Source organism: Pararge aegeria, chromosome 5 (genome assembly GCF_905163445.1).
Source record: "Pararge aegeria chromosome 5, ilParAegt1.1, whole genome shotgun sequence".
Classification (NCBI taxonomy): Eukaryota; Metazoa; Arthropoda; class Insecta; order Lepidoptera; family Nymphalidae; genus Pararge; species Pararge aegeria.
Genome location: NC_053184.1, coordinates 5,677,071 through 5,694,802, shown reverse-complemented (window position 1 = coordinate 5,694,802; position 17,732 = coordinate 5,677,071). Strand labels below are relative to the sequence as shown.

Sequence of the window (17,732 nt, the reverse complement as noted above, 5' to 3'; positions counted from 1 at the left end):
GTAGCCGGAAGTCGTAAGCTTTCTTTACAACATATTTCTCGTCTCTTGGCATCACAGGGATCAGATTTCTATGCTCAAAGTATTACGAAATCTCACTTGCGCTTCTGGCTCCCGTCTACGGTGTGGTACAAATTGCAATTGTCGTACGACCAATCACAGCACTTGCTCAAAGTGGCGTTGCTTTAATTGGTCGTAAATATGGACGCCACAAAACACGGGCTAGCAACATGAGGTAGCTCGGTAAAGGCAAAAACCTCGTTAAAATGGTAATAGACGGATTTGAATTAGATTTAGTTGGAAGAAATACGTAACTAAGAACATAAAAAATACAACTGTCAATACTTCATGAATTGTCTCATTTGAAAATTATTGTTACTCGGGATGATTGTAATGATATATACAGGCCAATCCGTTCAGACATTTAAAAGTTATGATGTGATAACGGAACTCACTAACACATTACTTCATTTAAGAGTGCACTTAAAAAAAACAGAAACATGCTCCTTTTTTGGGCTGTCGTATAAAAATTTGCTCATTTTACATTGGCATAGTTTTACGATACTCGAAAACTATCGGAGTTGCGCGGTGTGCCGACTCATACTAAATATATCTCCAGTAAGAAAAGTCAACTAAGTAGGTAATATTATACCTACTTAGTTGACTTTTCCGTCTTTAACATGGTAACTTTAGCATTTATAACAGTAGTAGAAGTAAGCATTCAGTAGAAGCGGGCGAAACCGCGGGAATTTCTAGAAGCTCATAACTTTTTGTTCATGACTTTCGTTTTTCAATTAAAAATGCATTCAAGTTATTGTTTTCTTCCAAATGCAAAGTTTAAGTATGTACATTCAAAATATTCTTCGAAATGCAAAGTTTTAATATGTACATTCAAAATATTTTAATTGGTTAAAATATCGAAATATTACTACTTATACCCTTTTATAAACATAACTAGTTTCCTATTTAATTATTAAACGAGAGCAAAAAGTTCACGAGTATAACTATTATGATAAACTAATTATACAGAAATTCACCGACGAATATCACCTTTTAATAATGGGATCGAATCATCATTAAGAATTTCTCCAGTACCAGTTATAAATACTTAAGGTTAGGCTTTTTATAACTCTTACAATGCCTATCCTTAGGTTTTTAAAAACTCGTACTGGAGACTTTCTTCATTTTATATCATCTGCATACCCTGTGCATACCCTCTATGCACGCCACTGGGGATATAGCAAGAGCGGAAGTTGGAAACTAAAAATTCGCATTTCTTTATAGGTAGTGCTTGTAACCAATATCTAATTTATAAATTCGTTAAAACCACGCGGCTGGCCACTTAGGTTTTATGTGATAATTATTACCGATGTAAATTCCTATAGCTATGATTGTGGATTGCGAAATATTTTCTTAGGTTTTAAGCGTTCGCTCCTTTTTAATTGTCCTCAATGTCTTTTTTCCCCGCGACACAATATATATAGATTTAGCAAGATGCACTAAACTAGAGCCTATTGCCATTCACTTACGAGTCTCTTAGAAAAATGTCAGCTTATCAAGTAAACCAGATACTATTAACATCTGTGTGTAAACGATTGCGGTTAAAACATTGAAAACGAATTGATTTAAGAATTTCTTAAACAGACTTTCATCCCGTATTTAACCCCTTCAGAGGTAAAATTTTAAATAGCCTTCCAATAGAATTGGCCTGTAGAATGCAAAAAAGATTTTTTAGTTCCATATCTAACAAATAAATTATTTTATAATAGAATATCTATGAATTCTGAAACATTTACGATTTTTATTTTTTAACCAAAATACCGCAGTGGTGTAATAAACACAAAAATCCTGTAAGTAGCTTTAAAAGTCTATCGAACACAAATAATATTATTTCATTCTGCCTCATAGTTCCTGAGTTTAGAGCGATCAAAAAAAAAGCAACCTCTTCAGCTTTATAATAAGGAGATCTGAAGATATAGAAATTGAAACTTTTTAAGTGTATAGAGTACACTGTAAAAAGTGTACGCCCTAAGGTTGAAAAACGTGAAGCATGTTTGGTACTGGTTACTAAATACACCGTAACACGAGTTCTAACAGACTTGTAACATGAAAAGCGAAGAGTAGAGGTGCGTCATTGTAATTAATAGAGCCGGTTCTATTCTCAAAAGAACAAAAATAACGCGCTTGATCCGTGCGGCGCGGGCGCAGACGAAAACATCGTGAATCAGATCGCTCCGTGGAACTCGCACGTGAATCCTCCAGTCAATATTTGCACATGAATTGTTTTCTATAACCATTATTTTGCAGTATGTTAAGAGCGTGCCATGAATGGATTAGATTTTAAATGCTACGAGATTGTTCCATGCACATCTCCATTGGTATGTAAGTATTATCTGGGGCAGAGGCAGACTACTACCGACAGAGACGTACCGCCAAGCGATGAAGCCTTCCAGCATCGCCGGGTAGAAATAGTAGAGGGCGGGTTAATATGCCATATCTCTAACAAGTTAGTCTGCTACCATCTTGAACTGCATCCTCAATTATTCACAGGTGAGGTTAAGGGAAAACTTGTTGAGGAATGGAAACTAAAAAAAAATCGCGCAAGGTGGGAAAAGTTTATTATGTTGGTCAAATAAAAAAAGTATAGCATTCAACACACGGGTCATGCGCTGTCTTGGGCTCCCCTAAAACCCTCTACACTCAGGGTTCTAGAAGAAGCTTATGCTGAGAATGATAACTCTATGTGATAAATCTCCTATAATGTACGCTGCCGTTACTTTTGTTAAGTATATCAACTTAAATCAGGGGTTCTGAAGCTTTTCTCCCGATAGCATTAAAAAGAGCAGAACAACACTTACTGGCATCATTAAAAACACTCAGAAATTATTTTATGATACTTACGTCGCAATTCTGATCTTCAAATAAATGGAAATCATCGTCTCATAATTCAAACACTCGTGTCAGAACTTTAGAGTCTGTCTTTTTGTTTTTCTGGTTGTATCTTCAAAACGGCTGAACCAATGTGAACATACAATGGTAAAGGATTTTGTGGGGCTAATCTAGGCCACTTTACTTCACTATAGGCCGCACTAAACTGATTTCGAAGGAACTTTTTCGGTTATAAATATGGAACTTTACAACTCGTGTCAGGTATTTTTAATTCCCGAAAAGGCATAATTGTATATTCGGCTATTGAACAACGGTAAGACCGTAAGAACTAAATAATATTATAACCAATAAAATTAATAAATAACTATGGGGTGGACAGTAGGTAATGTTATTAAAGCCTATAGCCTTCCTCAATAAACAGCAAATAGGTATTATGTAACGCAAAATTATTTTTTAAATCGGTCTGATAATTTAAATTACCGCCTTCAAAAATACAAACAAACAAATTATTAATATTAACTAGGCAATTAAAAAACGGAGATGCGATTAAGTTTTAAAATGTTCCGCTAATTTAGCCATCATTAATTATTAGTTAACTTATTAACTTTTATTTAATTCTAATAATAGTTTTATCGTGAAGGCATCAGCTAATTATAATTGATTTATGTCTATCTGTAACTATATATGTGAATTCCTTACATATTTTCCACGAAGTTAGCAAAAAGTATTGTTTTGCATATTAAAAGTAGTTTAAAAAAAAAAACAAAAAAGAAAACCGTCTTCTTAAATAATTCTTATACCAACTGAAAAGTAAATAAACTTGTAAATCAAGCTTGAATACAACCAGCTTCCAGTCGAAAAGAAATACGCCACTACTTCTAATTTTAACAGAAAATGTGGATGAACCCCGACATACTGAATACATATGCGTAACCTTTTCGAGGGTACGCAAATGTATTCAGCGTGATGTTATGTTGTGTGCCCGCAACAATGCATATTTATGCGATATCAGCGATCGCGGTTGATTTGCTATAATTATTTGAAGAGTTCCACTGTCTAACTCCGAAGCTCTTCGTCAGATCATTATGAAATTGACGTGGGAAATTTTCGGAACAAATAACTTTAAAAAAAAAATTTGCTAATCCGTCTATGAATGTAAGAGTCATACCAGTACATACTTAAAAATAAAAAAAAAATATCCGAATTGATGACCTCCTCATTTTTGAAGGGAGCCGGTTAAAAACCCTGTCAAGTGCATTGGCGTGCACAGAATTTTAGACCAGGGTAAGTATAAAGAAGTTTAATGGCATAAATTGGCAAAATCCTCCTTTGCCAGTTATATGAAAATATTTGGGTAGGCAGCGCTTTTGTCTCGGGATGGAAGGCGCACCATGTGTTCCAGGTGCGCCTTCGGCGATTCTTTAGTGTTGGATAGTGTGGTGTAGTGTAGTTTGTTGGATATTGTAGTATGTCCCACTATGTATTTCTTACCCATGTTTATGTGAGTAGTGCTTACCTTCTCATCGTCGCTGGCCTCTCCCACGTCGAGGTGCTTGGCATCGGCGCCGCCCGATCCATTGGTGTCGGGCGCGCCGGCCGCCGTGCTCCAGGGGGACGCAATGGTGCCGGCCGCGAGCGCGCCGCTCGCTGCAACAAACAAACACAACTATTAAATTTTGAATAAATATAACTAATAATTTAAAACACCCCAGACTTTCATGTAATTCGCCATTTTGTTGTGGCGGCCATCTTGGACCGATTTTCATCAAACATAGCTGAGAAAATTCTGGTTGCAAAATATTTTTTTTCGTACTAATGTAAATTAATTTAACAGATTTAAACAATCTGCAAAAAATATATCTAAACGATGGTGAAAACCGCATCAAAATCCGTTGCGTGGTTCAGAAGAGGTTTGCTGATAAACAGACAGATGTGGAAATCCACTTTGGCACTACAGGGCACGAATTTCTTTCCACTTTGGAAATTGGATTATTGGTGTTTTATACTACGAGGTAGAGATTGTACCAATAGTATCTGCATAGTATTGCAGTACGCGCGCTCTGAGTTCGACCGTCAGAAGTAATTCATAAGTGGCTGCAAAGTTAATAAGAACTCAGTAGTAGTCTGAGGTGACATTTGTAAATACGTAAAAGTCTCTGAGAGCCAACCTCAGACCACCATTCACTTCGTTGCGTCGTTCGCACCACATTTATCACGCTTAATTTTACAATACAGTAACCTCACTAAATAAATGTAAATGACGAATTATCGTTATTCCAAGAAATATATTGTATAGTGTTGCTGCAGCAATGTGCGATAAAATTTTAGAGAATTAGGTACTGGTAGATTTATTGCATATGTAAGTTAGCGAGAGAGTTATTGTCGCATCACGTCTTTTTTATCGCGAATCTTCACGAAAACGTAGTTGTGGTCACGACAATGAAACTAACACAAACATAGTTGATATCACGGAAATTAAACTAACTAGCGGGCGAAGGCATGTTTAGAGACAGGTAAAGGAAAAATACGTAGGTAAATCGTTAAATTTATCTCATAAAAAGTTATAGTTTGAAGTTTAAAATTTTTTCAAATGTTTTTTAATAATGATTTAGGTCGCCAAATACAGCATTGCGAGTATAGTAGCCGTCACGCTGTCATAGTCCGGTGGTGTTGTTATCGGCTGATTAGTCGAAATCACAACTCGTAAAATTTTATAAACTTTGACCGCGTCACAAAATTACCAAATTCCGAAGTTGCGGAGCAAGTGGGCGACAAATCACAAAGATCCGTGCGCGGGTACTATTCGCCGTCAAGAATCCTCCGGCTGTGTACGCGGGTACTTATATTTGTAGAATTTTAATGGGAAGTCTATTAACTTTTCATGTCAAAATTGGCACTTTTAGGAAATTTATTATGGCAAAATAAGTATTGTAAGCTTTAAAAAGTTTTTGTTCTTCATTTTTGTTTTAATTTAAATTTTTTAAAACCCAATCGAAAACAATCATCATATTTTCGCCTTCTAAAACGCTTTAGGTGTAGTGAAACCCGACATACTGGTAGTGTTACTTTTCCTATAGATAATGATAAAATATATATAATCTGCATACATTACAAATAGAGTTGTAAATAATAAGCAAAACACAATTGTCTTTTTATTATTAGTTTAAAGCCTATCATATATATATTCATCATTTTAAGTTTGCGTGATGAGTATCTGGATATTATTCATAAAAATATTCATCAGTCATCTTAGTACCCATAACACAAGCTACGCTTACTTTGGGGCTAGTTGGTGATGTGTGTCGTCGTACTATATTTATTTAGAATCACTTTGCTGGGCATGCAAGGAACACGTCCTGCAACTTACCGCCTTACAAAGTTGACGGTCGACGGTTCAATCTTCTACCTTCACTAACATGAGATGCTTACTATCAAAGATTGCCACCTCGTTTTGGTAATTAAAACATGCACACGCCTAAACGTATTAAAGGATAGTAATGCTCGTAAAGTTTTCCAGGTCTGTTCAAACCCTTTAATATAGTTGAAGTTTCGTAGATTTCTTATGCTCGTTTCCATTATAGTTTCAACGCGACGTCACGACATTTTTCTGCCGGCATAAAACTATTGTGTTTTTAAATTCTAAATTGCAATCTAAGATGGTAGCGGGCTAATTTGTTATGTTTATGGCAGTTATATGCCCTTATATTTTTATGCATCGTACAAGAATGCTAAATCACTTGGCGGGATATCTTTGTCATGTAGGTAGAAAGTAGATAACTAGGCTACAGCCGAATAACCCATTCCGGGGATGGAACGAGGAACCTCCCTCTTTTATGAACATAGGATAAAGCGCTCACCTCTGAACCTGCAAGTTTGAGAAGGATGGCGATGATGATGATCATTCTGTGACTATGTTGTCACGAGGTACTGCAACTGAGTGGTAATATCAACTTAAGTCAAACAATAGCCTATGCCAGTCCATCGCTGGACTAAAGGCCTCTCCCATCGAGAGGGCTTGCCTATAACCACGACGTTGTACATACGGGATGGTGATAGCAGTAGATGTTAGTAGTAGCACAGAGGACGCTACTGCCTGTTCTCGGTTATATAAATAATTTATATACTAATTTATATACTACGACAACGCACACATCGCCATCTAGCACTAAAGTAAGCGTAGCTTGTGTTATGTGTACTGATATGTCTAATGAATATTTTTATGAATAATATATATAAATACTTATAATATACATATAAACACCCAGACACTGAAAAACATTCATGCTCATCACACAAACATTTTCCAGTTGTGGGAATCGAACCCGAGGCCTTGGACTCAGAAAGCAGGGTCGCTGCAAACTGCGCCAATCGGCCGTCAGATACCCACGGCAAGAGTAGGTTTACAACTGTACTTATATTTTTTAACTTCACAGGTGTTTTATATTAACGAAAAGCCGAAAACGAGTGTATCTAAAAAAATTTAAGTAATGATACTGCAAGATACGTGCACTAATTAATAAACATGAGAACTATAACAATATTTTAATACTTAGTATAAGTGTATACATGATGTTATATCATTTAAGCGTAAAATTAAAGAGTTCTTACTTAAAAAGCGATATTATGATATTAAAAAATATTTATGTGACATTTTATAGAACTTTGACATATATTTATTAATATATTTGTTTTATGTATATTATTATTATTGGATTTAAATACTTAATAATAATTTAATTGAATGAGCATTGTAAAGGCATAGTTTTTAAGAAATCAACTTAGTGTTTCCATCAACTATGTAACTCAATCTGCAAATAAAGAAATTGAAACACAATAGTAACCTATGTATTATTTTGGTAGACGGTATTTTTATATATTTTTGTAGGTTATCATGGTAGTGGTGGTAGCAACTGTGTTCTGATCTGGCGTCACCACACGGCAGATTACAATTTGAGTAGGTATATTTAATGGAAACACGCTCTATGAACGGTCTCGGCCGTTTCAGCGCGTCTGACGTCAGCGCAATGTTTGCTTACTGATTCGGATGCGCGCCTTGTAAACTTCCAATCGTATTGTGGCTTGCACTAATACATTTATGTAAGCAAAAACAAGATTTACAGCTGAGTATTTCATGCGAGTGGTAGGTAAATATATATGTAGAGGTATAGACTCTATTAACAAAAGGGTAGTGTTTTAACGAGTGAACATTAATGTATATTAAGGGTATCGTGAATATGGGTGACTGAAATACTAAGTGAGCGGATGTTTTATGGCGACTACAAATCCCAGTAAAACCTGATTACCCATTAATATTTGTGTCTTATCTTACCTAACGTAATTTACACTTTTTTGGAGCACTTTATTTCTAGCTTTGAATTTTAAAGTCGCTCAATTTCAGTACTTCTATTCACTCGCTTTTTTAATTTTCGGCAAACATAATTGAATGGTTCTAGTTCAGTATATATAAGTGCAATATTGTGTTATTTAAAAGTGAGTTCTGTGTAAAGTATTTCAAATTGTCTCTAACTCATTCAAATTCATTGTAAAGTCGACATCTCCTGAGGATGCTCCGGTTTCGGAGCGAAACATGCGTAGAGGGTACATTGCCGAAGTTTTGTTTAGTGTGGAGAATAAGGATTGAAGAAATTATAAATTACACCATACAGATTCTTCTTAATTTTCCTAATATATATTTACGAAGCCTGAAAATACTTGTACGACATTATTTGATAGCAATTAGGTATACCTAAATCTTAATATAAATATCACAACAGTTTATAAAGAAAGATTCCATATTTAAAAAAATCAATTGAAGAAACCTTGAGCTGTACTGCAGTTTTCAATACACCCCTGAAGCGGTCCGTTATTAGTTTACTTTAATTAAATGTAAGTACTTATGTTGTTTTTATTTACAAAATATCGGAAAAGAAGTTGCACTGCAACGAGTTTTATGAGTACTCGTATTGTTTACTTTGTTTTTGAAAGGTGTTCATATTTTATGATCAAAGCACATTTGATAGTGATTAAAAAGAGGTATAAAAATGAAGGAATAACTATAAAATAACCAGTTTAATAAACATTGAAGTGACGCTTTCAGAACTCAATTATGTATGTTTTTAGCACATTTTAATTTATTCGTAGTTGGTTTGTTACTATTGCTTTGCCACATCGTGATTATATAATTCTCAGCATATCAACTTCCCACTACTGGGCATAGGCGTTCTCTCTCATTTGGAGGTTAAACCCACCACGCTATTTAAAATGTTTTCCTTCATCGTAAGAAGCATGAGATAATTAATTTCTCAAGAACTACGTTTAATTTGTATAATTTTTGACGACCTCCCTGGCGCATCGGTGAGCGTTGTGAATTTAAGTAGGAAGTCCCGGGTTCGATTCCCGGTAGTAGCAATTTGCAATTTTCTCTGGTCTGCTCTGGTGGGAGGCTTTGGCCGTGGCTAGTTACCACCCTACCGACAAAGACGTGCCGCTAAGCAATTTAGTATTCCGGTGCGCTGTTGCGTAGAAACCGATTAGGGGTATGACTACCATACTCCCTAACAGGTTAGCCCGCTACCATCTTAGACAGCATCATCATTTACTACCAGGTGAGATTGCAGTCAAAAGCTAACTTGTAGTGGAATAAAAAAAAAGGAGAGGGATCGAGACGCTGAAAGGAAACCTGAAGTCCTAACCGCTTATCTATACACGCTAATTAATGACGGCCGATTGGCGCAGATTGCAGCGACCCTGCTTTCTGAGTCCAAGGCCGTGGGTTCGATTCCCACAACTGGGAAATGTTTGTGTGATGAGCATGAATGTTTTTCAGTGTCTGGGTGGTTATATGTGTATTATTCATAAAAATATTCATCAGTCATCTTAGTACCCATAACACAAGCTACGCTTACTTTGGGGCTAGATGGCGATTATTTATTTATTTATTAATATACACCACAATCTAATAAATAGGTATACAATTTGCATGCGCTAGTCCATAATACATACGCAACGAGTTGCTACTTTTTTCTAGAATAAAAGTCAATGGTAAATAAACGTTGTGCACAATAAAGATATGCAAACATGAATAACCTTAGCGTTCCGATTCGAAATTTTCATAATAGGTAAGCTTTTGTTCGTTCAAGACGCGGGAGCGGAGGTCGTAGGCATTCTTGAAATTTTCATATTTACCGTTAGAAATATGCAGGTACGAACGTTAAATATAAATATAATATCAAAACGGAGAATTTTGTTATGAAGATCGGATCGAGAGTCGACGGCAAAAGTATGCGAGGCGCCCGCCCGCCCTCGCGACTCCGCTTCTTGATAAATCCGCTTTCTTACAGGTTACTTTCTTTGCAGTATTCCAATATTTTCATCTCTGTCTATAACGAATTTTAATATTATAAACATACACACAAAAATTATATCACTATTTAATGAAAAGTTAAGTTCTGTGAAAGATTTAAAATGTCTTATTATGGATGTACATATAAGTGAATTTGTAGAATATTGTATAAGTTTATTACTGTATATGGTAATTATGTATATTGTTAGTATCCTTAATAAATAAATCTTATATATATATTTCTTGTGTGCGTGTGTATGTCACTAAACTCCTCCTAAACGGCTGGACCGATTTGAATGAATTTTTTGGTATGCGTTTGGGTGGCACCCTGGATGGTATAGATTCACAAATCAGCCCGACAGATGGCGCTGGGGTCCGCTAGTAAATAATAAAATAAAATAAGATTTATACGAATAAAGATTTTTCTTCTTCATCACTTATTAAGTCTTCTTAGGTGACATCTCTACATATAAATAACCTAACTACTTGCAGAATTTTAGCTTCATACGTTGAGTAGTATTCTAGTGGAAGTACAGCTTTTTGTGACAGCTCGTCCGGAGAAGTACCACCTTGCTTATTTCTGCTGCTTGAAGGGCTTGGTGCCGGTGTTATTACAGGCATATGGCTTAACACCTACGCCTCAGGTTGCTGACCACAGGGCGGCATGTTGCAGGACGTGTTGCCCTGCGAAGTGTTTGTCTGTTCATGGGCGATGGTTTTCCAATTGGTATCAGGTGGGACATCTGCTTGGTCCACAAATTAAAACATTAAAAAAAAGATAGTTTTCGAATTAATATGTCTAATATCAAAGTTTAATACCGCGTTCATTACTTTTAAAGTATTCAAATTCCTTGAAGCGGTGATAGCGCGTGGGTAGGAGCTCGTCGGCTCGAGCTTCACTTCCGAGATCCGGGGCCGAGTTCGACAGCACGCACCTCTAACTTTTCTGAGTTATGTGCGTTTTAAGTAATTAAAAATATCACTTGCTTCGACGGTAAAGGAAAACGCGAGGAAACCTGTCTGCCTGAGAGTTATTTCATAATGTTCTCAGAGGTGTGAGGAGTCCACCAATCCGCGCTGGGCCAGCGTGGTGGACTGCGGCCATGAGCCCTTCTCACTGTGAGAGGAAACTCGTGCCCTGTGGTGGGCCGGTAATTGGCCGATATGATGATGATGAGGATCCACTGTCCTTGCATTTGACCCCTCAAAACCACGTGCCAATAGGTATTTTTCGAAACTATTTGTACCTGTGTTTACCTTCGCATGTGCACAAATATACCTTTTGATGATTAATAGGCCACATTACCAAAAAATATTTAGTAAGGACCCAACGCAGCACACTTGATCTATTAATAAATATCGCTTTTATTAATTTAGCAACCCGCGACACAAAGCCGGGAGAGGTCTTCAATTAGGACAATTCAAATTTATCCGAGGCGACATTAAAGCAGTGGCTGGCAAAGGGCCGTGAACGTGCAATAATTAAAATAATAAAGCATATACCCAGCGCCCCCTTCCCCGAGCGGACCGGGCCCTTTATGATATGACAAGTGTCCGCAATAAGGGGCCCGGCATGTGGGGCGAGTGACTGATCAACGCGCGTTTTGTTCACCATGAATTCGGAATATTCCAAAGTCTGTCAATGGATATGAACAGGTTAAATAAGCAGGGCATTTCTGTTCGTAAATTTTGTGCATTCAACCAATTTTCAACCGACTTCTTAAATGAGGAGGTTCCAATTTTCGAAAATAGCCATTAAATTTACTACGAAATTATTGGAATGGCAGCGTTCGGGAAACTTCGGTAAATGTATTCTTCCCAAAAATTGATAACCATCAAATTCTGTGAAACCCCGAAATCATTGGAATGGCAGCGTGCGAAAAACTTTGGGAAATGTTTATTCACAAATACTTCAGTCATCATCATCATCACATCAATCCATTACCAGCTTACTGCAGATCACGTGTCTCCTACTACAATGAGAAGAGGTTAAGGCCGTAGTCCACCATGCTGGCCCAGTGCAGATTTGTGGACTCCACACACCTTTACATTCATCCCTTAGTATCTTAATACAAATGTCTTCTAACAATGCGTGTTGTCAGAGATGATTTAAAGTGGCTAACTTTGGGTCTGATAAGGAACTTTAAAGTTCACTGACTGGGCAAAGGAGAGCTATACTCGCAACGTCTCTGCGTGATAAATCACACATGAGAATATCTGCAGAAGAACCAGATTTACGGAATTAGCTCAACGAGTTGCAAAGCTATCGTAAAAATGGACGGGGCACAAAGTTCGTACCGATATACCAATGGATCCAAGATGATAGAATGACCACCCTGCATCACTGCGTTGGTAGATCCTACCACCTAGTAGGTGATCAGGCTACAACGAGGCTTAAAAGGCTCCATCGGTTAATATGACGATGAAGCATTTATCTGACTTCCTACGATCGTACAAGTATGTATATGTATGGTGTAACATAAGGAAACAAATTGCACGAAGGTATCACCGAACGCACCATTTATGCACAAGCTGTAGGTAAACTTCTATAGTTAAACGTAAATGCACCTATTTTACTTGGATCATAACATGGAACTATTCTTTACTATTAGTCATAACGAGGTAAATTCAACATACGACCAACTACATAATAACCGTGTCGTCAGAAACCTTTGTGAAATTATATTTATAGTTAACGTTTACGCTAGGATGAGATGTAATTTATTATTATCATGAATAATATAACAGTGCCTACGCAACGTTGTGGATAAAGCCACGTTTCCATGGCGCTAGTGCCTTACTCACGGGCTAGTAACATTTAGCTTAATTAGTGGAAACGTTATCTCGTATGTGTGTAGTTTTCCAACTTAAAAAAAATCGCGTAAATAGCAAGCGCAAGTAACGAGCGAGATTGGGGCGCACATGTCTGCCACGCGTATTACAAGTTACTATAGTAAAACATGCAAGCTTGGTGAGCACATATTTGCCACGCGTATTGCAAGTTACTATAGTAAAACATGCGACCTTGGCGCGCACATATCAGCCACACGGATTGCAAGTTACGATAGTAAATCATACCTAGTCATAGTTACACTATTTTTAGAGTTAAAATATCTGTACGTATTACCTAATTATGTTTTATGAACTTCCGTCAAGAGATTCTTGGTAAGTAAACCTTGGAATAAATTTAAGATCAAACATATTTTCAATGTGGGAAACTAGAACTCACTAGCAGTGGCGTGCATAGAGGGTATGCACAGGGTATGCAGATGATATAAAATGAAGAAAATCTCCAGTACGAGTTATAAATACTAAAGGACTATTACAATGCCTATCCTTAAGTTATTTATAACTAGCAGCACTAGAGATTTTCTTCATTTGATATCATTCGCATACCCTGTGCATTTTCTCTATGCACGCCACTGCTCACTAGCATGAACTTGCGCAATGGAAACGCTCCTTAACAGATTATTTCTATTAATATTAACAACCGTTTGTAATTGAATTTATCTAATACTTTTGTTTCAAATGAAAAGAAAAATGTTTTATCCGGAACTTTATCGGTTTGTCATCAATATCTTTTGTATGCATTTCCGCTTTTGTGTCTTGTAATGTCTTTAAAGTACTATGCTTTTTATGACCGCATTAACTTTAGCTGCAAATGCAAACTTACCGACACATCCAATTTTAAATCACACCCATAATTAACCCTACAAGTTAGCTCATGACTGAAATTCCTGGGTCTTTGTGATGATGGCAAGGTGGCGATGAATTAAATCCATACCTCTAATCTGTTTCTACGCGGCAACGTAGCGGAACGCGTAATCGCTTGGCGGGCTTTAACGGTAGGGTGGTGACGGAACTTCCCACCAGTCCAGACTAGACAAAATATCATCTTCATATTCATCATCAACCCATACCGGCCCAGTACAGGGCAGGGTAGGGTCGCCTCTCAGAATGAGAAGGGTTTTCCTCACGATGTTTTCCTTCACCGTTAAAGCAATTGATATTTAAATTGCTTTAATTAAAAGAAAAAAAATCGAAAAAAATAAAGAAATCATCAATTCTCCCTGGTGAGATTGAGTCTATATATAAGAATACAGCGCTTAAACTGGGCGAAATATATATAATTTAATTCATCTCTTGTTAACTCAATGTCTAACTAACATTAGATCACAAAGTAATATTTTTGACACTTAAAATATTTGTGATTACGGTAGACATCACAGTACAGTATCATGATAATAATAAAAATCATTTATTGCCATACACTATTGTTAATACTAGATTATTAACTAAATGATTGTCAATTAATATTAACAATATGGCAAATGGCCGCAAACTCAGCCTTATGCTTAGCATTAGCAACAACGCTCAGCGCTGCTTTTCAGTCTGCACCAGTATCGGACTGAGCAAAAAAACGCGTCGCCCGTTGCGTTATTACTATAACTAGAGTAAATTTTAATAAAAAAATTTAAAAACAAATCATCATACAGTTGTAACCTATCCTCTTCCCGCAGATGTCGTACGAGGCGACTAAGGGTATACATAGGAGAACGGGCAGCACTGTCCTCTGTGATAGATACTTTGCTATTGCGATCACCAACCACTCTGCTCAGCCTCGTGATCAGTGGCGTGCACATGATATCAAATGGAGAAAATCTGCACCACAATTTATAAAAAACTTAAGGGTAGGAGTATTGTTAGAAATATAAATAACCTACCCTTGAGTTTTTTATAAATCTGGCAGCAGATTTTCACAATTTTATACCATCTGCATACCCTGTGCATACCCTGCCCGCCCGCCACTGGTTGTGATTATAGCTAAACCCTCCGTTGGGAGAGGCGTTTTGTCCAGCAATCGACTGTTATATTGATGAACTTTAAAGTTCAAAATTCAGCATGGTTGCACATCCAAAATTCCCAAAACCTACATGTTACGAAATAAAACACCAATGTAGGTACAAACTCACAAAGCACTCTAACAAAACACTTCTGCCAATCTAAAAAAAACGCTTGTCCTTACTGAAATAGCACACTATAGAAACAGCACGCGATTCCCGAAGCAGGAATGCATTTAATACCAGCGGTGGAATAATTCCGGTAATTTAGTGGCATTTAGACCATATCGCGTGTACTTTTACCGGTAATAAAAGAAAGTTTTTTTCACAGCTCCCCCTTTTTCAGTATCGTTTTACTCTTACGATTTTATGCTAAGTATAACTTGAGGAGGTTAGATGGCAATCTTTCAGTATTTGAACTAGTAGCCTATGAAATATAGGCTTGAAATCATTTGACCCTGGCCAGGCGTCTGAAGCGAAATGATTATGAAAGTAAAAAGTTTTAATTTAACAAAGAAGTGATTATATCTTTGTTGTTATGACTTCTGTCTGCCTTTCCGAAAAACCGAGTACGAATCCTTGCACACACCTCTAACTTTTCGGAGTTATGTGAGTTTAAAAAACAAGCAGTTAAAATATCACTTGCTTTAACGGCGAAGGAAAACATTGTGAGGAAACCTGCATGCCTCAAAGTGTAGTCTACCAATCTACTTACAGAATGAAGGGACGCTGTCTATTCATTCTGAAAGTAGACCCTTTAGAAACTTTACTGTCGGTACATACGAAGAGACGATACAAAATAGAAAATAACAAGAAGCACAATTGATAAAAGATCAATAGTGAAAGCTGTTTAGTCAAAAATAAATATCAATGATCACAAAGTAATACGATTAACGATTATTGTTCCTTACAAGAGCTATAGGAACTTATTTGTAAAGCAAAACTAAAGCCGATTTCATGAAATGTATACCTAAAAAGTAAGTGAATATGCAAACCAGCATCATTTTGAAATGGAAACAAGTCGACCTGAAGTATTTGTAAGCTCACTGAACTGAAGTCATAGCTAAAGACAGAGCTACAGCTCGAGGTCAAGTCGAACTGAGTGTGTTTTTTTTGAGTTTTTGATCTTATATATAAATATCTTTAAAACATATATATTTTGTATTATTTGATAGTAATTTGTAGTTATAATTCTGTTGTTGTATGTTGGTAGCATTTAATTATAGCTCGAGATGTCCAACGTTGAGAGGTGTGATTGTAAAATAATAAAAGATTTACGCCGTGTTTTGTTTTTTTTTTGTATCAAGAAATAGAAAAAAGTGAGTGTTTCGCCCCAATTCTATAAAATATCCCACATAAATATTTATATTAAATATTTGTCAATGATTAAACCGTGGAGACGCTAGTTAATATCGAGAACATGCTAGAAAAAACGATCCAGCGACCTCGCAAAAAGCATATCAAAAACAACTTTTTGGAATCATGAATTTTTAGAAAGTGCTCCTTGGGACTTAAAAAACGGTTTTTAATTTGTTGCGTAAATATAGAAAGGTGTTTACAATGTCGCAATCGAATATATAAAATTTAAAAATAAACTCCTTTTCGATTAAAAATTTAATTGCTCGGTTTTAGTTATTTATAGACTCAGGAGTAGTGTTGTAAATATATAGAGCGAAGGTAGTTCACTTCCCAAATATAGCTCGGTTATTTTTAGCTCCGAAAAGGCGACATACTGCACTATCTCAGTCGCTTAGATAAAATTAATATGTTATGTAATGCTTTTCAGATTTTTGATGGAAATAATTTTAAAATAAAATTTTCTTCCGTTTCGATGAAGTATCTCTATGCATTTTAACATAAACTTATTATGGAAGATTTTATATATTGTTTCAAGAATACGAACCTACCATGATTTTATAAGGGAGCGAGACCTTAAAGATTCAAACTGCATTTCTTATATTCAAAATCATACGCTGTTCTACATTCACATGCTCTACATTTGCAGGTACCTGCCATATATTTCTCGCTGTTAATTTCACTGCCAAATGGGCGGTTTTTGATCAACTTTTGAGAGAGGTGTTTTTATGTTACAAAATAAGTTATTGAAAGTTACGTTTCAAAACCAATAAGGGTGTCCTTAATTGGAAAATCAGAGCAAGATGAAGGCTGGAATTAATTTCGAAAATGTAAATTAAACATTACTGTCTCTTTAGTCGTTCAGACGTTGCGAAATATTGAAATCAAAATTTTTATAGGTATTTTAATGACGTAGCCTATTTAGGTCATTGCTGTATTTTCATCACCTAATAACTAAATCATCAGATAGACGTTACCTTCTGCTGAGAATATGCCTTTTGCAGGGATTTCCATATTTCATAGCCCTGAGCTAGCTTTTTCAAGTTTATCCCTGCTTATAGCTTGATCTAAAAATGCTTCTATTTACGGTACGGGTTCATGATTCCAGAACCTTGGAAGTTGGAACCCCAACCTCGATTGGATTTCTGAGCGACGGGCAACGCCCATTGCCACTTAGCTGTGCAACTACTTGAGCTAGAGATGATGGTAACTTGGGTTCTTTAATCGATTTGATCCCTTCTAAATAGACCGAGCTTAAATATTATCAAAATTAAGCTTAATTTGCTATACTCCGCGAAAAGCAGGAG

The 17,732-nt window shown here is 36.4% G+C and overlaps 1 protein-coding gene across 5 annotated transcripts in view; it reads right to left on the bottom strand.

Annotated features, from left to right (window-relative positions):
- LOC120623628 (transcriptional enhancer factor TEF-1) overlaps nucleotides 1–17,732 on the bottom strand; it is a 139,635-nt gene that overhangs the window by 36,147 nt on the left and 85,756 nt on the right. For all 5 annotated transcript variants that reach the window (XM_039889714.1, XM_039889710.1, XM_039889711.1 and 2 more), the window contains one exon: nucleotides 4,403–4,533. Coding sequence is in view for 4 of the 5 variants with exons in the window: in XM_039889710.1 (XP_039745644.1) it covers nucleotides 4,403–4,533 (131 nt within the window). In the remaining variant the exon portion in view is untranslated. The remainder of the gene's footprint in view (nucleotides 1–4,402; nucleotides 4,534–17,732) is intronic.